Source organism: Geotrypetes seraphini, chromosome 3, assembly GCF_902459505.1.
Source record: "Geotrypetes seraphini chromosome 3, aGeoSer1.1, whole genome shotgun sequence".
Lineage (NCBI taxonomy): Eukaryota > Metazoa > Chordata > Amphibia > Gymnophiona > Dermophiidae > Geotrypetes > Geotrypetes seraphini.
This window is the reverse complement of record NC_047086.1, coordinates 203,755,558-203,779,461: the sequence shown is the minus strand read 5'-3', so window position 1 is coordinate 203,779,461 and position 23,904 is coordinate 203,755,558. Positions and strand designations below refer to the sequence as shown.

General features: G+C 43.0%; 1 protein-coding gene across 1 annotated transcript in view; it reads left to right on the top strand.

Moving 5' to 3' along the window:
- LOC117357792 (glycoprotein-N-acetylgalactosamine 3-beta-galactosyltransferase 1-B-like) overlaps positions 1 to 16,076 on the top strand; it is an 83,216-nt gene extending 67,140 nt beyond the window's left edge. Inside the window, exon 5 of the mRNA XM_033938903.1 lies at positions 15,408 to 16,076. Within this exon, the coding sequence (XP_033794794.1) occupies positions 15,408 to 15,659 (252 nt within the window). The 3' untranslated portion in view covers positions 15,660 to 16,076. The remainder of the gene's footprint in view (positions 1 to 15,407) is intronic.
- The last annotated feature ends 7,828 nt before the right edge of the window (positions 16,077 to 23,904 follow it).

Here is a 23,904-nt window from a genome sequence, read left to right as displayed (position 1 = left end):
TGAAACTGGCAAGCATGATTAACAGAGAACAACAGGAACCAGAGGGGCAACCAAACATGGGGAAGCAGGCTGAGGATGAAACAGACACACCACAGAAGGAGGATGACCGAGACGAGGCTTGGGGACTGGCAACTCACGAGGGGGTCGCAAGGAGCACCAAACCACGAGGAAAACCAGTAGAAAAGGCAAACAACCGGGACTTACATTGCCTATACACTAATGCTAGGAGCCTAAGGGCCAAAATGGGAGAGCTGGAAGTCATAGCCAGCAAGAAGGGCCTGGACATAATTGGAGTCACAGAAACGTGGTGGACTGATGACAACAAATGGGATGTGGCTATACCAGGGTACAAACTCTACAGGAGGGACAGGTCACACAAAAAGGGTGGAGGAATAGCGCTATATATAAAAGACTCCATACCTTCAACCAGGATGGAAACAACAGTAAGGGCGGATGGCTTGGAATCACTATGGGTTAAGCTACCGGGAGGAACTGGAGCAGACATTAAATTGGGTCTGTACTATTGCCCACCTGGACAAACGGAAGAAATCGACCAGGATCTGGAGACTGAACTGAGGCAGGTATGCAAAAACGGAAGTGTAGTGGTGATGGGGGACTTCAATTACCCGGGAATAGACTGGAGTATCGGGCACTCAAACTGCATGAGGGAGACCAAATTCCTGGAGGTCATGAGGGACTGCTTCATGGAACAACTGGTCGCGGAACCAACACGGGGAGATGCCACTCTTGACCTAATCTTCAGCGGACTAGGGGGACCCGCAAAGGAGGTGGCAGTACTAGCCCCACTAGGAAACAACGATCACAACACGATCCAGTGCAGGTTAGAAATTGGATCATCAAAGGTGAAAAGAACTACAACGACAGCACTCAACTTCAAAAAAGGGAATTATGATGCCATGAGGAAAATGGTGGGAAAGAAACTCAACGGCAACGCAAGGAAGATGGAGTCCATAGAAAAAGCCTGGACCCTACTCAAGGGCACGGTGCTCGAAGCACAGAACCTGTGCGTCCCCAAGTTCAGGAAAGGGTGCAAAAAAAATAGAACAAAAAACCCAGTGTGGATAACAAATGCAGTGAAAAAGGCGATAAGTGACAAGAAAGCATCGTTCAAAAAATGGAAAAAGGACCAAACAAAAGACAACCAAAAGGAGCATAATAAACACCAAAGGGAGTGTCACCGAGTGGTTAGGAAAGCAAAAAGAGAATATGAAGAGAGACTGGCGGGGGAAGCAACAAACTTCAAATCATTCTTCAGGTACGTTAAGGGGAAGCAACCAGCAAGGGAGGAAATGGGACCTTTGGATGACGGAGGCAGAAAGGGAGTGGTAAAAGAGGAAAAGGAGATAGCTGACAGGTTAAACGAGTTCTTCACGTCAGTTTTCACGAGGAAGGACACAACCAACATTCCGGAATCCGAAGAGATCGTAAAAGGAGATCAGGATGATAATTTGGTCCAACTAGAGGTGAGCCAGGTGGATGTCCTCAGGCAGATAGACAGGCTAAAGAGCGACAAATCGCCAGGTCCGGACGGCATTCACCCAAGGGTACTCAAGGAACTAAGGAACAAAATAGCTGAGCCACTTCGACAAATATGCAACCTATCCTTAAAAACTGGAGAGATTCCGGAGGACTGGAAAATAGCAAATGTCACGCCCATCTTCAAGAAAGGCTCAAGGGGAGACCCAGGAAACTACAGGCTGGTGAGCTTGACCTCGATCCCGGGGAAGATGATGAAAGCGCTGATTAAAGACAGCATCTGGGAGCACATCGAAAACAATGGGCAGCTAAGATCGAGTCAGCATGGTTTCTGCAAGGGCAGGTCATGCCTCACGAACTTATTATACTTCTTTGAGGGGGTAAACAGCCAGGTGGATAAAGGGGAATCCATAGACATCATTTACCTTGACTTCCAAAAAGCCTTCGACAAGGTACCACACGAAAGACTGCTAAGGAAGCTATGGAACCACGTGGTGCAAGGGGAGGTCCACCGATGGATCAAAAACTGGCTGGCAGGCAGGAAACAGAGGGTTGGAATAAAGGGCCATTATTCAGACTGGCAATGGGTCACTAGCGGAGTTCCGCAGGGGTCGGTGCTGGGACCGCTCCTGTTTAATATATTTATTAACAACCAAGAGGCGGGAACAAAATGTGAGGTTATTAAATTTGCGGATGACACCAAACTATACAGCAGGGTCATAACCATGGATGACTGCGAAGATCTCCAAAAAGATCTGACAACACTGGAAGAATGGGCCAAAAAGTGGCAAATGAGCTTCAACATAGGGAAATGCAAGGTCATGCATGTAGGGAAAAAGAACCCGATGTTCACTTACAAGATGGGGGGACAACCGCTAGGGGTAAGCAACCTTGAAAGAGACCTGGGAGTGATGGTAGACGCAACACTGAAGGCGTCGGCGCAGTGCGCCACAGCCTCAAGGAAAGCAAACAAAATGTTGGGTATCATTAAGAAGGGTATCACAACCAGGACGAAGGAAGTCTTCCTGCCACTGTATCGTGCAATGGTGCGCCTGCATCTGGAGTACTGTGTCCAGTACTGGTCGCCGTACCTCAAGAAGGACATGGCAGTACTTGAGGGAGTCCAGAGAAGAGCAACTAAGCTAATAAAGGGTATGGAAAATCTCTCATATACCGACAGACTGAAAAAGTTGGGGCTGTTCTCCCTGGAGAAGCGGAGACTTAGAGGAGACATGATAGAAACCTTCAAGATCATGAAGGGCATAGAAAAAGTAGACAGGGACAGATTTTTCAAATTATGGGGAACCACAAGTACAAGGGGGCACTCAAAGAAATTGAAAGGGGAAAGATTTAGAACAAAAGCCAAGAAGTTCTTTTTCACCCAGAGGGTGGTGGATACATGGAACGCGCTTCCGGAGGCTGTGATAGGCAGGAGCACGCTACAGGGCTTCAAAGAAGGCTTGGATAGGTACCTGGAGGACAAAGGGATTGAGGGGTACAGATAGGAGTAGAGGTAGGCTATAGGGATAGGAGTAGAGGTAGGTTATAGGGATAGGAATAGAGGCAAGTTATAAAATTAATCAGGGACCAGTGCTCAGGTAATAGGCCTGATGGGCCGCCGCGGGAGCAGACCGCTGGGCGAGATGGACCTCTGGTCTGCCTCAGCGGAGGCAACTTCTTATGTTCTTAATTATAAAATGAATTGCTAATGAATTAGAAGATAAATTTTATTCTATTTAATTAATTTATTGGATTGCCAGCACAAATTAAATAAAATGAATAGTTAAGAAATATAAATATAAAAAACCAAAAGTATAAAAGAGTAAAAAAAAGATCATGATATATAGACTCAAATAATACACAATTGGGTGAGCCAGTGAAGAGTGCTGCCACACTGTGCTGTATCAGACAGGTGGCGTTCTGAGATTCCCCATGTGTGCCTCAACTGAGTCTTATAAGTGGTTGGATGCAAGATATAAGTTGATGAATTGAAGACTTAAGTGATTTTTTAGTATAATTTCTAGTGCCTATTTCAAGTGTGATGTGTTGGGATAAAGCACAATTACTTACCATAACAGGTGTTATCCAGGCACAGCAGGCAGATATTCTCACAACCCACCCACTTTCCCTGGTTGGCTTCTTAGCTAGCTATCTGAACTGAGGAGACGCTGTAGCGTGGTCGTCTCTTGGGGCATAGCAGCGACCGGCACACAACCACTAGATAGCCCTGTCATGCTTCCCCAAGAGGGAGGAAGTACCTGTGGTGGAGAGCTTGCCTTGTGGATAAGTCAGAATGGCACCACACCACACAAATTTATTAATCATCCAAACTTGGCAAAAGGAATCTAAAAACATCAGCGAACCAAACAATAATGCAACACTCACCAGCCTGGTCTGTTTAATTTCTAAGCATTCAGCTTATGTCCCAGGTAAGTCCTATTAAACACTGGCCTCAATAGAATAAAGCATTAGTCCAGTCACAAGTAGTCCTTGGGCCAAACACAAAACTGCATCTTTGCAATGTTGTAGCTCTTCTCTCCTTTGCAGGGATTAAGGAGCAGAAGGTTGGTGGATTTGCCAAAGTTGTACCTTGCCAAAGCAAAATACAAAAATAGACCCACAAAAACCCACCACATAGATGTTGTGCAATCCTGCCCCAACCTTCAGGGTTTTTCAACTCTTAAGAAGGACATTGTTAGTGTTGCTTACTGCAACCAAGCCTCAGCTTGCAGCAGCCATCTTGGCTTTAAAAAAAAACCCTTCCAAAAAAGCAGAATAAATTACTAGCATACTTCCTTCTTCTAGAATACACAGAAAATTCACTTCTCCAGCAAATTCACTTTATCCAAAGCATAACAGCAGTTAAATAATTGTCCCAGCAGTCAAACAGCCTAAAACCCAAAAAGTCCAGAAGAAGAAAACTTTTCAAAAACAAGCACACAATCCAATTAGCTTACTTCCATTTCTTCAGGAAGCACAAACTCTGGCAAAGCACTCCAGTTTATCTCCTCTAGTTCCTGGTTTATCTGGGCTGTTTCCTCTGTCTCTGGGTTCAGCATTTCCACGTCTTCTGGCTCTTGAAAAGGTGGTGGATCTTTCAACATGAGAGCTTCCTTAGACTGCCCTCTCCTCTGAGACAGCCAGCTTTATCAATGGGCTTTATCAAGGTTACCACTCCCTCTCAGTATTATTCAGCCATCATTGCGTCAAAACGTTTTGATGGCAGGGCAATATTGTAGGTGTGTGCCAGGCCCTAAGGGACGGCTACGCTACAGTATCAACATGGGATCCAAGAGAAAAAGAACAAAGAACCGGTGTGGCTCACTGTAGAGGTGAAGGAAGCAATCAGAGACAAGAAAACTTTGCTTAAGGAATGGAAAAGGTCAAAACGGACGAAAACTGGAACAAGCACAAACATCAACGCAGGTGCCATAAGACGGTAAAAGGGGCCATAAGAGACTACGAGGAAAAAATAGCCAAGGAGGCAAAGAACTTCAAGCCGTTCTTTCGATATATTAAGGGGAAACGATCCGCGAAGGAAGCGGTGGGACCGTTGGATGACCAAGGAATAATGGAAGCGCTAAAGGAGGACAAAGCAATCGCCGAAAAACTGAACACATTTTTTGCGTCTGTATTTACCGAAGAAGATTTAGACAGCATACTAGAACCCATCAGGCTATATGCTGGAAACGAAGACGGAAAGCTGACAGGATTGACGGTCAATCTAGAGGAGGTGTGTAGGCAGATTGATAAGCTTAAGAGCGATAAATCCCCAGGACCAGATAGCATCCATCCGAGGGCCATCAAGGAACTGAAAGGGACCATAGCTGAACTGCTTCAACTAATAGCCAATCTGTCGAGCAAATCAGGAAAGATTCCAGAAGACTGGAAGGTGGCAAATGTTACGCTGATCTTCAAGAAAGGTTCAAAGGGAGATTCAGGAAACTACAAATCGGTGAGTCTGACTTCAGTACTGGGAAAGATGGTAGAGTGGCTGATAAAGGACTGCATCATTGATCACCTTGACGGACACAGGCTGATGAGGACCAGTCAGCATGGTTTTTGCAAAGGCAGATTGTGTTTGACGAACTTGCTGCACTTCTTTGAGGGAGTAAACAGACAGATAGACAAGGGCGACCCTGTCGACATTGTATATCTGGATTTTCAGAAGGCATTTGACAAGGTTCCACATGAACTTCGGAAAATTGCGAGCCATGGAATCGAGGGTGAAATACTCACGTGGATTAAAAACTAACTGGAGCATAGGAAACAGAGAGTGGGGGGTAAATGGACAATACTCGGACTGGAAGAATGCAACCAGTGGGGTGCAGCAGGGCTCGGTGCTTGGACCCTTGCTCTTCAACATAAATGATCTGGACATTGAAACGACGAGTGAGGTGATTAAATTTGCGGACGATACGAAGTTATTCAGAGTAATGAAGACGCAGGGGGATTGTGAAGATCTGCAACTTGACATAATCAGGCTCGAGGAATGGGCATCAACATAGCAGATGAGGTTCAACGTGGATAAGTGTAACATTATGCATGTAGGTAACAAAAATCTCATGTACAAATACATGATGTTCAGGGCAGTACTTGGAGAGACCTCCCAGGAAAGAGACTTGGGAGTTCTGATTGACAAGTCGATGAAGCTGTCCATGCAATGTGCGGCGGCAGCGAAAAGGGCGAACAGAATGCTAGGAATGATAAAGAAGGGGATCACGAACAAATTGGGCAAGAATCCAAAGCTTTACCCGGTACTGTGCTTGGGTTCCAACTGCCGAAATCTCTTTTAAGACTTACTCCAGCCCATCTATACCCTCCCAGCCACTGAAGCCCTCCCCAGCCCATCCTCCACCAAACGGCCATACACCGACATAGACCGTGCAAGTCTGCCCAGTAACTGGCCTAGTTCAATATTTAATATTATTTTCTGATTCTAAATCTTCTGTGTTCATCCCACGCTTCTTTGAACTCAGTCACAGTTTTACTCTCCACCACCTCTCTCGGGAGCGCATTCCAGGCATCCACTACCCTCTCCGTAAAGTAGAATTTCCTAACATTGTCCCTGAATCTACCACCCCTCAACCTCAAATTATGTCCTCTGGTTTTACCATTTTCCTTTCTCTGGAAAAGATTTTGTTCTACGTTAATACCCTTCAAGTATTTGAACGTCTGAATCATATCTCCCCTGTCTCTCCTTTCCTCTAGGGTATACATATTCAGGGCTTCCAGTCTCTCCTCATACGTCTTCTGGCGCAAGCCTCCTATCATTTTCGTCGCCCTCCTCTGGACCGCCTCAAGTCTTCTTACGTCTTTCGCCAGATACGGTCTCCAAAACTGAACACAATACTCCAAGTGGGGCCTCACCAATGACCTGTACAGGGGCATCAACACCTTCTTCCTTCTACTGACTACGCCTCTCTTTATACAGCCCAGCATCCTTCTGGCAGCAGCCACTGCCTTGTCACACTGTTTTTTCGCCTTTAGATCTTCGGACACTATCACCCCAAGGTCCCTCTCCCCGTCCGTGCATATCAGCTTCTCTCCTCCCAGCATATACGGTTCCTTCCTATTATTAATCCCCAAATGCATTACTCTGCATTTCTTTGCATTGAATTTTAGTTGCCAGGCATTAGACCATTCCTCTAACTTTTGCAGATCCTTTTTCATATTTTCCACTCCCTCTTCGGTGTCTACTCTGTTACAAATCTTGGTATCATCTGCAAAAAGGCACACTTTTCCTTCTAACCCTTCAGCAATGTCACTCACATACATATTGAACAGGATTGGCCCCAGCACTGAACCCTGAGGGACTCCACTAGTCACCTTTCCTTCCTTTGAGCGACTTCCATTAACCACCACCCTCTGGCGTCTGTCCGACAGCCAATTTCTGACCCAGTTCACCACTTTGGGTCCTAACTTCAGCCCTTCAAGGTTGTTCAACAGCCTCCTATGAGGAACTGTATCAAAGGCTTTGCTGAAATCCAAGTAAATTACATCTAGCATATGTCCTCGATCCAGCTCTCTGGTCACCCAATCAAAAAATTCAATCAGGTTCGTTTGGCATGATTTACCTTTTGTAAAACCATGTTGCCTCGGATCCTGTAACCCATTAGATTCAAGGAAGTACACTATCCTTTCTTTCAGCAACACTTCCATTATTTTTCCAACAACTGAAGTGAGGCTCACCGGCCTGTAGTTTCCTGCTTCATCCCTGTGACCACTTTTATGAATAGGGACCACATCCGCTCTCCTCCAATCCCCAGGAATCACTCCCGTCTCCAGAGATTTGTTAAACAAATCTTTAATAGGACTCACCAGAACCTCTCTGAGCTCCCTTAGTATCCTGGGATGGATCCCGTCTGGTCCCATCGCTTTGTCCACCTTCAGTTTTTCAAGTTGCTCATAAACACCCTCCTCCATGAACGGCGCAGAATCTACTCCATTTTCTCGTGTAACTTTGCCAGACAATCTCGGTCCTTCTCCAGGATTTTCTTCTGTGAACACAGAACAGAAGTATTTATTTAGCACATTTGCTTTCTCCTCATCACTCTCCACATATTTGTTCCTAGCATCTTTTAGCCTAGCAATTCCATTTTTTATCTTCCTCCTTTCACTAATATATCTGAAAAAAAATTTATCTCCCTTTTTTACATTTTTAGCCATTTGTTCTTCCGCCTGTGCCTTCGCCAAACGTATCTCTCTCTTGGCTTCTTTCAGTTTCACCCTATAGTCCTTTCTGCTCTCCTCTTCTTGGGTTTTTATATATTTCATGAATGCCAACTCTTTCACCTTTATTTTCTCAGCCACTAGGTTGGAGAACCATATCGGCTTCCTTTTTCTCTTGTTTTTATTGATTTTCTTCACATAAAGGTCCGTAGCCATTTTTATCGCTCCTTTTAGCTTAGACCACTGTCTTTCCACTTCTCTTATGTCCTCCCATCCTAACAGCTCTTTCTTCAGGTACTTTCCCATTGCATTAAAGTCTGTACGTTTGAAATCTAGGACTTTAAGTATCGTGTGGCTGCTCTCCACTTTAGCCGTTATATCAAACCAAACCGTTTGATGATCGCTACTTCCCAGGTGAGCACCCACTCGAACATTAGAGATACTCTCTCCATTTGTGAGGACCAGATCCAATATCGCTTTTTCCCTTGTGGGTTCCGTCACCATTTGTCTGAGCAGAGCCTCTTGAAAGGCATCCACAATCTCCCTACTTCTTTCCGATTCCGCAGTCAAAGAAAAGGATCCAATCCTGCGGAGCCAGACTGCAGCTTCAAAGAGAAACTCAGGTGGATCTGTGAAGCCAGCCTGCTGTGTGCCACCTTCTGGAAGTGCCCGGAGATCCTATCATGGAGTTTGCTAGCCGGTGACTCCACAGTCACAGGTTTCTAGCACAGGCTGAGTGTGCCTGGACAGAAACTCACCTAGATTTCAGGGCGCAGACTGGCTTTCCCGCCCTGACCGCATGGTAGAGGATCTATGGGGGCAGAGGTTGGGTTCAGTCTTTGGCTGGCTGGCAGACCAAAGATCTTTATTCCTGGGCATTTGAAGTTGCTCTGGGGCAGAAAAGTCCTTGTTTCTCCATTCAGCTGCTGAAAAATGCTGACATGTCCAGGAGTATGGACAGCTTTTCAAAACCTGGCACTTTGTCTGGGTTTTGAAAAGCTTCCAGCTAGCAGCAGCTTTGGGATGGCATCTCCACATGTGTGGATGCTACGCAGTGACATCACATGCATGTATGTGATGTCATGATGTCACACCAGTGCATTCGCAGATGCTCTCCCGACAAATGAACAGGTTGAGGGGGTAGGCACTGGGGGCAGGGCTGGAACAGGGCATGACTCGGGCGTAACGGGGTGGGGTTGGGCGGGTTTGGCCATGGATCTGGATTTTCATTCCAGAAAATCTGGTAACCCTATTTGGGGGTGGCTTGGAAAATGTTTTTAAACCCATTTTTCACAGTTTCTGTAGGTAGGATTCAGGTCCCTCACCCCACCTCCCCAGACCCCAAATCGCTATTTTTTTTCTTTTCGGATGTTTGTTATTTTTGTCGGTTTTGGCATGAATTCATGGCAGGGGCCATTTTGGATTTTAAAATCAATCTTTTTTTCTAACTTTAAATTCTGCCTCAAAAACTCCTTGATTTGATTCAAAATCGATTGGGATGGACTCCCCAGCTCCTAATTTATTGTATTTGGAAATTGCGCCAGATGGGTGCTGGATCAGCAAATTTGAAACACTTGCCGTAGCGTGCCAGAGGAGGGCACTGGAGCTTCAGACTTCGCCTCCTTCATGTCCTCTTGGGCTGGGGAGCTAGCCTAGGTCCATTCATTCTGAAGAAAATCTCACCCAGGGCCATTCTGGAGTCTGGCAACTCTTATGACGCACAGCATGTACCTCAACAGTGTCCTGCCATGGTTGCAGAGTGCACAAAATAGGGGCAAATGAACTCAAGGTATTTGCACTTGAGTGATTAGAAAAGATTCACAAGAAACCAATGAAGTAATCACTCCTATACTGATTCCAACATCAACAATTTCAATATTGCATATAATTATTGGTAGCTTTAGTGCTCAGAATCATAGAGATGATAGCAGGGACACAATGCCTCGACGTTACCGTCTCACCACTCAGTCGTTGCATCTTCAAGCACCATTTATAAATAGTATGAATGTTAATTGGTCAACTTAGGTGCCAGAAAGGCAAACTACTTATTCTTCTTTAAATAGTTAGTTGAAAACAAAAAACTTATCTTATAATTTGCAGGTGTCAGATTCTGACGTGACACATTTCGTATCTGCTTCAGGGAACCCACAAAGTTGTGGATAATTTTTACTTATGAGCGGTGTAGACTCTGAAATTTGAAAAATAAACGAATACTTTATTAATACAAAAACTCGTTAAAATCAAACTACTTATACTAAAATTATCTGTAGGCTGTTGGGAGGCACTCACCACTGAATGAAGCTCTTTTCAATAATCGAGCTCAATGTTTGTGCTTCCTCCTTTCGTGTCAACCGGCACTAGAACGCTGTGGGGAGCTTTAAAGAGTCAAGCGCATGACCATATGATCACGTCCAAAAGATGGAGAAGTGCGTGGTGACGTCAATGTGCCCAATAGGAAAAGAGAGCTGCTTCAAGTGGGAAGTTTAAAAATGCCACTATACTAATTTGACTACTAAACACAACCTTCAAAAAAAGGACATCAGGAATGATGAGGACTCAAGTTATAAAAAAGCCCACCATTCAATTTCACTATTAAGTCCGTTAGGATGTAAAGTGCCTGAAGGGGTATATACGTCTTGTAAGTCTATTCCATTCCTGCTTGTGTAACATATAAAACACTGCTAGAACAGTTTGTATTTGCCAAGAAACCACAAGGTCATTTTCTCTTTGTGTTCTGAGCTCTGTGTCTTACATCCTGTAGCTGGCTAATTTTGCCAAGGTCATTCCTCCTCATGTACTGATCCCCACATCCTGTGCTTTAGAGAGATAAGACCTTAGATAGAAACTCCCCCCCTTATGTTTGCTACCTCTTTCTAGTTGCTTTTATGTATCCTGTTACCATATTTGGTCTTTCCTACAGTCATATGCTGAAAAAACTGACCCATGTAAATGCTATAAATATGTATGCAGTACTCAGAATAAAGGGACATCTCCTTGGACATGACGTAGTTTGTTCTTTCTAAGTAGGTGCCCCAGATGCATCTGCACCAGAGACGACAGAGTGTGTGTGAGGCAGTATTAGGACCAGAACCTTTTCAACTGGGGGCTCGTCCGGGATTGGAGATGGTACCGGTACCAGTGAGTATGAATTTCTGAATCACTGGTCTCTGTCCTCTTCCAAACCCTTATATGTTATTGAGGCTTTTGGCAAGTCTCTCATGGAGTTTTGGCAACTCCTGTTACCTAATTAAGGCTTTTGGAAAGCAGTACTTTTGAGTGGCCACAAGTTCTTTTGGGAAGAACTAAATTATTAATAGAGATGCCTGCCGTGCTCTGTCATCTGTGGGGAAAAAGCTTTGTGCATGCGCTTAGTCTATTTACCGCTTAGAAGATAAGGTTCAAAGAGTATAACATTTCTATTGCATTGTATATTATTGTGTCTTGCTTATAAGGTAAGGTAAGCGAGACTTGTGTCTTACTACATTGTATTTTGTTATGGGTCATAAAGGCCCTAAGGATCCTCCCCCTCCTAGGAAAAATGAGACTTGTAAAGCTTATGTTGCCCGTGTGTATGACACTCTCCCTCCAGCTCACTTACATACAGCTCCTGTGTCACCAGTCCTCCCCCGTATACTTTGCACTGCCTATAAGTTTACCACTGAGGCAGGAAATACTGTAATGTGGAATGCATTGCCAGCAGAGCTCGATAGCTGTTTTCAGTCTAGATCCTGTTTCTTGACTCCATCTTGAACGTGAAATAGTCTGACCCTGACTCATATTTTGAGTCCCTCCTTCAGCTGCTACCCTCTGCTTTGAAGGAAACTTCTGTCACTTCTTGTGCTGTGTTTCCATGTCTTTTGACTGCCCACCCTATGATCTCTGTTGATCAGTTTTCAGTAGTGATTTGATCTGTGCTGGCTCATATAAAAAAAATTCCGTTTTACAGGCTCTCTCTTGTGCGGAGCAGGCTGCTTTTCTCACTGACCATCTGGCTGTCTGCCAGAAAGATTAGCAAGTTGTAAATTCTCACTGTGCTCCTCTGGACGCTAGTCACTGACCTCAAGGAATGTGATTCTGGTTTACTCTTTCTGACTTAAAGCAACATTCCTCTTGATTTGCAATCTGAATTAGACAGAGCAAAAGCACTTTTGGCTGCCAGACCAGCTCCTGTCAGAACTTACTTACATTATCGGGGTCCGCGCATGAATGCTGAACCTTCTATGGGAATTAATGGGATTCTGACTAAATCCTACCGTACTACACCCCTGTCTGTAGCCCACCCAGATACAGGCTATACTTTATTCCAGCACTCTTTTCTCATTATTCCTCACTGCCCTGTCAGCCTTCTTGGTCGAGATCTTTTCTTCCTTTGCCTCATTCAGCTCACTACAAATGATGCAGGAGGCTTGCATGTTTTTTTCCCCATCATTTATGTCCATTTGTCCTCCGTCCACGCCTTTGCCCCTCCCCTTAGACTCCCCAATCTGGGCTTCTGCTGATTTTGGTAGTTCCCATTGCATCCATTGTCCCTGACGTTCCGTCCCTCCTCTCCTCCATTCCACCTGCAGCCACCACTTTTTACTCAGCCCCTTTTTGCCTTTACCTTCCAGCAACAGCAGTATACTTGGTGTAGAATGCCCCAGGGCTATGTTGACTCCCCTATGATGTTCTCCATTGTCCTTCGGGCTACTCTGCAGCCATGGACCGCCCCTCATGGTTCTGTCCTCATCCAGTATGTGGATGACCTCCTTCTATATTCCATAACTCAGGAGACCTGTCAGGCTGATAGTTTGGACTTTTTCAATGGTTGTCTGTGTGTGGGCACAAGGTGTCACAAAAGAAACTGCAATGGTGTAAATCTGAGGTGGAATACCTGGGTTTTGTCCTGTCTCATGGTCAGAGGAAAATTAGCACTTCTCACATTGCTGTTGTCCTGGGTCTGCCCTGCCCAGCTACCAAGAAAGACTTGCTTACTTTTCTTGGTATGATTGGTTACTGCCGCCAATGGATCCCTTATTGTTCCTTCTATGACCAGATTCTGAGATAGACCCTGGGTCCTGAAATGACTGATTTTATCAGATGGACTAAAGAAATGTTAGATGCTTTTGGACATTTGAAATGTGCTTTGGTTTCTAGCCCGGGCCAGGGTTTTCCTGATTATGATCAAATGTTTCACCTATTTACTCGAGACAATTGTACAACCATGGCGGGAGTCCTGGCACAAGATCATGGTGGTAAATTACACCCTGTTGCCTTTTTTAAAGTCACTTCTGTTGAAGTACAGGGCCTGCCTGCCTGCTTGAGAGCCCTGGCTGCATGTGCTATGGTGGTAGAGATGGCCGCTCCTCTGACCCTTGGTCTTTGGACCCCCCTCCCTCCCTTGTTCTCCTTCCTCTTCTTTCCCCTCCTGCTTTTCCCCCTTCCTCTATTTTTTCCCAACTTCAATCCTTTGTTACCCCTTCTGGAACCGGTGCCCAAAGCCGCCCTTCGGACGGACTTTGCTGCAAAGACGGGAAACCCTGTATACCAGTCACTAGCTCTCCTTTATTCATTGCTCAATATCATGTCATATCATGGCATTGGTCATCGCAGTGCTTACTCGACATTTCAACTTCTTGCCAGAGATTTTTTCATTCTTGATCTTCATTCTGTATAAGCCTCTGGCTTGGTTTCTGGACTCCGGCAAGTCGCTGGCAACAGAGTTCAGGGCCTGCAATATTCTGCAGTGCCTCTTGGTCTTTGGGATACCCCCCGTGAGGTCTGCTCAGCTGGTAAGTCCCTCCTTTTTATGGCCTTCTCTTTGGCTGCCAACTCCAGACTCTGTCCCGTCTGCCTTGCTGCTCTATATGCTTGGAACAAGCTGACCGAATTCCTACGGTGAGCTCCATATCTAGGAGTGCTCAAGGCCCAATTAAAAACCCACCTCTTTGAGAGTGCTTTTGACTCCTTACTCCTCTAACATTGTGTTCTGCATCCCCCAACCCTATATGTCAGGTCTGTCTGTCCAAGTTAGATTGGAAGCTCTTCCGAGCAGGGACCGTCTATAAATGTCAACATGTACAGCGCTGCGTACACCTTTCAGCTCTTTAGAAGTGATAAATAGTAGTAGTAGAATTAGTAGGGTACAAAGCAGAGCTGATCAAGTCAGGAGGAAGTAGGCAGCAAAGATGTTTAGGAAGGGGAAGTGGAGCTGTGCATTGGGAGTAAAAAAAAAGCAAGGAGAAAATAGGATAAGAAGGCACAATAAGATAAAAAGGGGTGAGGAAAATGTGAGGGTGGTCTGTGTGAGATGAGGAACGGTTAAGATGGAGTGGGAGAGTAGGGATGGCATGGATTGGCTAGGCTGGACTGGAAAGGATGGTGTGAGTGTGATATAGATGTGCTGTGGAGCAGAAGGGAAGAAAAGAGGTGGGGTAAACTGATGGAGCTGAGTTAGGGAGAAAGAGATTGGAGGGACATTCAGTGCTTCTCAGCTCTTCTTTTGGCCACACGTCTCCCAATGTGTCCATTCTGCTATGATCTACATTTATATATTGCCTAGCCATTTGTGCCCATGACCCCTGACATACTTTGTGTTTCTTTTTACAGAAATGGTAAGGTGTGCTGAATTGAGCACCCCTTAGTAATTTTGAAAAGTTGGCTCCTATAGATTGTGATATCATAAGGCATTGACAAAGATGGTCAGCTATTGATAGAGATCTGTGAGTGGAGTGGAGTAGAAAGGTAGATGTGAATCGCTTGTTTACTCTTTCCCAAAATACTAGGACTAGGGGGCTTGCGATGAAGTTACTAAGTAGTAGATTTAAAACAAACTAGAGAAAATATTTCTTCAAACAACGTGTAATTAAACTCTGGAATTCGTTACCGGAGAATGTGGTGAAATCAGTTAGCTTTGCGCGATTTAAAAAAGGCTTGGATAATGTCCTAAAAGAGACGTCCTTAGACAATAATTGAGATGGCTTGGGGAAATCCATTGCCTATTCCTAGGATAAACAGCATAAAATGTTTTACTTCTTGGGATCTAGCTAGGAACTTGGAACCTGGGTTGGCCACTGTTGGATCTTTGATCCGTCCCAGTATGGCAACTCCTATGTTCTTATGTGAAAGTCCTAAAGCAGTCATGAACTTGATTGTTTTCTATGTATCAAAAGCTTCTAGTGGTCACATGATCCTATCTGACTTTGGATATGTGAAGTGTGCTGCTCTCCGACTAATCTTTGGAATTCTTTATTCTGCAGGGACCCCAGTGCTGCTCAGACTTGGCGATATCCTATCACCACATGAACGCTCAAGGAATGTACTTGTTGGAATATTTAGCATACCACATCCGAGCATATGGCTATCAGTACCGGTACCAGCCTGCACTGTCTGAAAATGCCCAGAAACTGCCAGTATTTAATAAAACAACAAGTGACAAGACAAAAAGAGCGCCTATAACAAAGCGAGAGAAAACCAATGAGACACTTGTAGAGGACAAGGGGGGAAAATAGTGAAAAAAACCAAGGGAAATATTTTCATGCCAGTAGTTCTAGGGTAGGGTGTATGGGATGGTGGTGTCTTAATTTTTCTATAGGGCTCCTATGGTTCCTGGAATTGAAGTGTAAGTGATTTTCTCAGGTGGCCCTTTTGCATCCAGATTGGCTTTCTCACTTCTTCAGCTCTTGTAAGAAGACAGAAGCAAAGACAGACCCATCAGCAGATAGACAATAAATGCTGCCATCTCTGTTGGATTTCTTGTGTGTCCCAGACAGAGGAAGGGTAAGGGAGGGCTTGTGTCTTAATGAAGGGATGTAGGCCTGGCCTGAGAATTCCATCTCCTCCCAAATACTTTAAAATGCTGTTCTGTGTTTGTGATTTATAAAATGACAGTTGTACAGAATATTGTTTCTTTAATAAAATGATTCCATATAAAATCATAACTATTTGAGTCTTCTACGGATGGGATCAGACAGAGTTTGCGGGGATGGGATGGATAGAGTTTGCGGAAACGGGGACAAACTGTGTCCCTGTGTCATTCTGTAGGTGTCATTTTAACTAATATGAATATCATAAAATATATTACATTTTCAGGCTCATAGTCAAAAAACATAGATGTCCAAAAAGCATCCTAAATTGGCATCCTAAATTGGAACACCTCGCTAAGACATCCAAGTGCCAATAATCAAAACCGTCTTTATGTACGTCTAGCGAGGTGTTCCAGCCTCTCTATGTCCAGAGCACGAGATGGGCATGGTGGAGGCGTGTTATGTTCGGGCTTTGGGCAGTCTCAAGGGCATGTTAGACATGAATGTTTTGCAGTGATCAAACATTCTGCAAGACATCCTAGAAAGAACTTATATAGAACTAGACCTGTTTTAGAAGGGTCTAAATGCCACAAAGGTGCCCAAACTGACCGGATAACCACTGCATGCATCAAGGTAAGACTCCCCCAGTGCTCACTGATCCCCTTCCACCAAACAAAAATAAGAACAAAAGGTACATACCTGTCTCTAAAACAGCAGGTTCTGGTATGGGGAAGCCTAGTAGAGCTGCACACAGGTGTCATAAGTAGCCTGGTGAGTGGGCTAGTGAACTTCACATAATGGGTGCCAAAAGTACATCTCATCATAACCCTCCGTTACTGACACAGCTGGCTTTAAAAACTGTGCTACAGTTTTATAAAGAGAATAAATTAACTTGTCTTTTTTATTTGATATTTCTGGGCCATAGACTGTAAAGCCCATCTGGTACTGTCCTAGGTTCTAACTGCTGGAGTTGCTGTCCAAGCATACGCCAGCCTATCCAACCATCAGTGGAGTAGTAGGGGGGGTGCGGTCTGCCCTGGGCACCATCTTGGTGGGAGCACCCCTCCTCCTTTCTACCACACACCCCCCCCCCCCGCTCCTTCCCAGTCCTCTCCTCACCACTTGCGTGCCTTTACTTCCCTTCCACCATACCTTAGTTCTTCGCTGTGTGAGTAGCATCTTCAACCTGCTTTCCCACGCCTAGGAAATGACATCAGAGGGAGAGCCGACATCGACGCGGGCAGCAAATTGATGAAGCTGCTTGCACCAGGAAAGTTAAAGAGATATGGGGGAAGGAATAATAATAATAATAATTTATTTCTTATATACCGCTATACCGTGAAGTTCGAAGCGGTTTACAATAAAGATACATTTTGACAGTACATGGGTACAAACGGTTTACAATAAAGATACGTTTAGTCAGTACATGGGATGCAAGTGGTTTACTATAAAGATGCGTTTTGTCAGTGCATGGGATACAGGTGGGTTACAATAAAGATACATGGTGGGGCAGGAAGGGTGGAGAAGAGAGCAGAGGAGGGGTACCACCACTCTGGGCACCTCTCATTCACGCTACGCCACTGCCATCCATCTTGTTATTTACAGAATACCTACTGTAAAGTCTGGCCAGTAACGTCATGTTCCAAGTTACTGGAGTCCTCAATGCCCTCCCAAACTCATCCTTCACCGACTCACAATATATAGAACACAGACCATGCAAGTCTGCCAGTACCAGTCTTAACTAGATAATGAATGGTAATAAAATATTCATTATAGCAACTGAGAGTCGGGAAACACTTTCTTTATCAAGTACTCTCACAGCCTGGAATCATTTCCAGGTGTGTGTGATAAAATTCTCTGTATTTCTTTGCATTTTTCATTGGCAACTCAGTTTCCTCAGAAGTAAGAGAAAGCTGAATTTTGTTAAATCCTGAGTTAGTTGCACCTTATATTTTAAATCCATTGATGGCAAGAGTTTGCTACATTCAAATTTGTCATTCATACAAGGATTGCACTGTGGGACTTGATGTGGCCCTTTGGCTCAAATGAACCTGGGGATGGCAGTCTATTAAAAATGGACAGATGTGATGAAATATAAAATAGCCACTACGCTGTCTTCTCATCACTTTGGATTTTACTAGTGAGGGAATATATCTTGATAAGACAGGGACTTAATCCAAGAAAAGGCTTTATGAGTGGCTATATAAAATTACAATTGGATAAGCCAAAACATAAACCAGATAAGACAAATATGAGATAATATATTGATCTAAATATGTGTTTTGTGCTGAGGTAACTGGAAACAGGAGTAGGCCTTCTCTCAGGACCCTAAAATTAATTGATAGCTTTGTTGAAGGACAAGAGAAGATAACCCAGGTTGTAGCTTGGTTCCATTGTTTCAATGTGTGCCCAGTCTGGTCTCCGGAGACCTGTGGCAGATAAGGTTTGGCTTTTGACCTGGTTGCTATAAAGATGGACTTCTTACTACAGAGATTACATTCCAGGGGAGGGGGTTTCCTCTCCTTTTTTGCAGGGTAAAGTTAGACATGCTAATTGGGGGGCGTGGCTTGGAAGCGCTGCTGGTTGGTCGGGTAAATTTGAAGCTCCACATATCCAGGCACCTTTTCAACAATTTTTCAACCTAAAAAGTATTTTTATTAGGAAATTTCTTTCATATCTGATAACAGATGATGGCTGGATCAAAACAAACTAAATTAGAGGTGGCTTTTGTCTCAGGAGGAAAAAGCAAGCATTTAAAACAGGATCAGTTTACTCCCTCCAAGATTCCGTTGCCTGAAACTGAAGGGGAAATTGACTTAATGGATTTGATGGCAGAGCTGAGAGCTATAAAGCTGATTACAACAAGCAATGCTAAACAGCTAGTAGCTATAAGAGAGGAAGTTTCCAGTTTAACAAAACAAATGACTGGCTAATAACAAGTTGGATCAGCTGGAAAATCATGTAGTGAATTTAAAGGAGGACCAGACACGCTGTAAGAAGGACTGCAAGATGATTAATGAAATGGCAAAGCAGCTAGAAAATTTTGAGAATAGATCACGTAAAAATAATGTACGTGTTCTTGGATTGGCAGAAGGTTTGGAAGGAAAGGATGCTATTTCATTTTTGCAAGAGGTAATTCCTAAATTACTTCCAATGTCATTAAAGGTCCCTTTAGAGATAGAAAGGGCACATAGAATCTCATATAGAGATTCAAACAGTAACTCGGGTCCCAGGCCATTGATATTCAGTGTTTTAAGATTTCAGCATGCCTTAGAAATCCTCCGATTAGCAAAGGAAAACAGGAACTTGAAGTATAAGGATTCAAAACTGCTGTTTGTTCCGGATTATGTTAGTGCAACGGCAAATAGGAGGAAGCAGTTTTTATCCCTAAGGTCGGATTTACAGCAAATTGGGGCAAAATATGGCTTTCTGTATCCTCCCCTTATGAGGGTTACGCATGCAAATAATACAGTGCAGTACGAGGATCCTGTGAAGTTAAGAGAATATATCTCTCAACAAGCGCAGCCTAGGTCCTAAAAGTTTTTCATTTTTCTGCCTTTACATCCTATGAGCTTATTGAATACAGGGAGATTTTGGTGTTAATCTAATTCAAATGGTATAAACAACACAAGGATAACAAATGTCCATACATATAGTGGAAAAGGAAGAAAGAAATCAAAAAGGGGGAAAAGATGGCACATATAACATAAATAGAATGTTGTACTACTTGATAACATTTGAACAGCATGATGGCAGTTGGAATATTAGCAACTTACAATGGTTTCTTCTAAAAGAATGTGTGTTTGACAGCTCTGATGGACTTGAGGAATGTGAAACACGTCAGAGTGAAGAAGGATCACAGATACAGTTGGACCGGAAAGGGTGGTTGTGTGCGATGCAACAGGAAGTAAAGTGAGGTTTCTCTGTGCAAAAGGAAGTGCATCTGTTCACGGATGAAAACGAGGCTTGAATCTCCCGGTTTTACAGTTATGCTAGAAATCCAATGATAAGGGTTTAGGAGCCTTTGTCAGAAGACCGCTGCCATAGAAGTTAATCTAATTGCTGGTTATCAGTTAGTAAATTACTGTATGGATAATCTTAAAGAAAAGTGGAGAAAAGTTCAACTTGGAAGCTTATTTTATGAATTAAATGAGGGATTTCATCAGTTGAGACCTTTTTTCATTTCTGACTTTATAGTTGTTTGTAGTTTTTAAAATATAATTGAATTGATGAACAATATACTCGGAAACCCCATTTGAGAGTTATTTGCTATTGTTTTAAGTTTAAAGGAGATAGTAAGTAATTGAGCTAATATAAGATTAAGGAGGAGTGCATGTATGTTGTACTATTTAGAAATGATAACAGGTTAGTGTGGTATTTGTGAATTGGCTGAGGCTTTGAAAGAATGGTTTGATTGTGAGTATATTATGGGAACTAAATTATCTTATGTTTAGTTTTCTCAGCACAAATAATAAATATACCTACTAATTAATAAGGGAGTTAATGTGAGTGTTAATGGGATTAATAAGGAATAGTTATAGTAGGGTATGATGGATTGGGATTTTATGGGGTGAATGTGTAGTGAAGGAATGTATGTTGAATGATAAAAGTAAAGGTATTTTTATGGTTCACTAACAAATTAAATAAAGATGAGTCCGAATAGCTTTTAAAATAGATGAAATATGTCTGTAAGGATGGGTCAATAGGCAGATAGATAATGAATTCCTTAGGGTGTTTGCTTTCATAATGAAATTGTATGAATTACATAGAGACGTTTAAGTATACTTAATTAAAAGAAATTGATGAAAGAATGTTAAGATATGTCCAGAGTAAGAGATAAGTTTACAGCTTTTCTTAAAATGACTTGAATATTTAGATTTGTTTAAATTTGTTTTATGTCATATGGATAAACTACAAGTATCAGTCAGCTATACCACAGTGCTGTGAACAAGGCTGCCCTGTGAACTTCTAAAAGCTAAGTTACTCAGCATTTCATATTCTGCTCTTTTCACTGTTTTTCAGCATATATCTGCTTAATTTCTCTTCTCCCTGTTTCTTACTTTAAAAAACACAAAAAAACAAACCCTTCTCTTTCTTCTGTTAAATCTTATTTCCTCTTCCTCTTCATAAGAATAAGGGTAAGACTTATATTAACTCTAATTAAATCCTGGTGTCTGTGGCACAGGGTGACTAAAGTAGGGAAAATCCTGTTATAAATCCTGTGTTTTAGGGTAGCCACTGATTTGGTATAGAGCCTGCATTTCTGTTTAAAATCCTGTGTTTTAGGCTAGCCACTGATTTGGTATAGAGCCTGCATTTCTGTTTAAATCCTGTGTTTTAGGGTGGTATAATAATAGTAATAACAGTTTATATACCGCAATACTGTGAAGTTCTTTGCGGTTTACAAAAGATTAAGCAAAGGTACAAATTGATTGACTTTAAGAGGGTGGAAGAAAGAAAATTAATAGGACAGGAAATCCATTGTTGAGGAGAAAGTGATCAATAGGACAAGTTAATCGCTATTGAGGGGAGAGAGATGAGTGGATCAGTTGTCTAGATGCTTTAGGAACAGGTGTGTTTTTAGACGTTTCCTAAATTCCTCGTAAGTAGTGGGCGAAAGCAATTGTTCTAGGTCTTTACCCCACGATGCTGCCTGGTGTGAGAGAAGGTATTCATGGTGTTTTTTCAGTTTACAACCTCTCACTGGGGGGGAAACAAAGTTGGAATGTGAGCTTTTCTTGTGTCTGTTGGCTGAGAAGGAGAAAAGGTCAGTTATGTATTTAGGGGCAAGTCCGTGTAGTGCTTTAAAGCAGAAGCAGGCGAATTTAAACTTTACGAGTGCCTCCATCGGCAGCCAATGCAACTGCCGGTAGTAAGGTGTCATGTGGTCAAATTTCTTTAGCCCAAAGTTCAGTCTGACTGCTGCATTTTGCATCAATTGTAAACGTTGCATATTCTTTTGGGAAATTGCCAAATAGGCAATGTTACAGTAGTCAAGTAGACTTAGTACGAGGGATTGGACCAGGGTTCTGAATGCCGATGTATTGAAATAAGCTTTAATGGATCTGAGTTTCCAGAAAATAAAGAATCCCTTTCTGATTAAGGAGTCCACCTGGTCTTTCATGGTTAGGCATTGATCCAGAGTTACACCTAGTATCTTTATGGTGGGCTGGATAGGGTAACTAAGTTTATTGATACATAGTGGTATTTTGGTGTCAAGCGGATGTGGTGAAGCAATGAAGAATGTCGTTTTTTCTGAATTAAGTTTGAGCCTAAAGTTTGTCATCCATTGCTCCATCACATTTATGGCTTCTGAAGCTTTGGGAATAGTTTCAGAGACAGAATCAGCGAATGGGATGATAATCGTAAAGTCATCTGCATAACTAAATAGTTTTATCCCCAGCTGGGATAGTTGCGTGCCCAGTGAGGACATGTAGAGGTTGAAAAGCAATGGGGATAGTGGAGACCCTTGTGGCACACCGGATGGATTGCTCCAGGTGTCGGAAAGCTCATAATTAAAACGTACCTGATAGGTGCGGGATATAAGGAAGCCACGGAACCAGTTCAACACCTCATCCCTGATACCAATAGCGTCTAGGCATTGTAGCAGTTTCCCGTGGTCTACCAGATCAAAGGCTGAACTCAAATCGAATTGCATGACCAGGGCATTGAGGCCCTTGCTAAACAGTAGGCGCAGATTGTCTAAGATAGCCGCAATTACTGTCTCCGTACTGAATAACGGTCTAAAACCAGATTGATTTTCATGTAGGAGAGAGAATTGATTAAGATAATCCATCAGTTGGGTGTGTACCAATCCCTCCATGATTTTTACAACAAACGGAATGGATGCTACTGGTCTGTAGTTGGATATCAGGGCTGAAGATTCTTTATGATTTTTTAGAATTGGGGTTATTATTATGTGACCATTATTAGAGAGGAACTTCCCATTTTTTAGGTTGTGGGCCAAGTATTGCATCAGCGATAGTTTAAATTCTAATGGTGCCGCTTTCATGATTTCTGGGGGGCATGAGTCCAGAACGCAATAGGATCTAGAGTATTTGTTATATAGTCTGGTGTAATTATTCCATTCTAAATCTTGAAAGGAGCTCCAGATCATGTCTGCTGGTATATCATTTCCTTGGGTGTTAGCTATTTAATGATCACTAGGGTTGTTTGTTGAACAGTGGATTCTAAGGTTTTTAATTTTTGAATCGAAGTGCAGTGCTGTCATTTGCAGAGGATAGCTTAATGTTGTGTGTGGGTGTGGTGTAGTGAGTGGTGTCAAATAAATTTGTGATCAGGTTGAATAGCTCTTTTGTATTGATTCCTTGTGAACCATTGCAAAATGAGTTGATTTTAGTGGAGTAGAATGCTTTACGTTTGTCTTTTATCATTTGTTTGTAGATTTTTATGTTAGCTCTCCATTTGTTACAGTCTGCTAGTTCTCCTGTTTTTTTCCAAGTTCTTTCCAGTCGTCTAGCTAGTTGTTTCATTTTTAGAAGTTCGGTGTCGAACCATTTGTTATATTTATTTGCATTGCTTTTGCTATTACGTATAGGGGCGATTTTATCTACAATGGATGTGCTGGTTGTCATCCAGTGATCCCAGAAATCGATTCCTTCTTCTATCTCTGTTTGCAATTCGTATTGTGACCAGTATACTTTTGGATTAATATAGCCTCTTGTGTGATGTTCTCTTTTTATCATTGGGCGTGTTTTAGATTTATAATAAGAACAGATTAGCTTGAAATAATAAGTAAAATGGTCAGACCAGATATCATGACACCAGGTGCCTTTAAGTAGAAAGATGACAGGGTCTGGGATGTCCTTTGTGGACATGGCTACCACATCTAACTAATGGCCTTTTTCATGTATTTGTGTGGGTAGAGGGAGGTTTTAATTGAGTAGGGATAGAAAGTTTTTAAACTCTTTCGCGTTTGTGTTGTACTCTT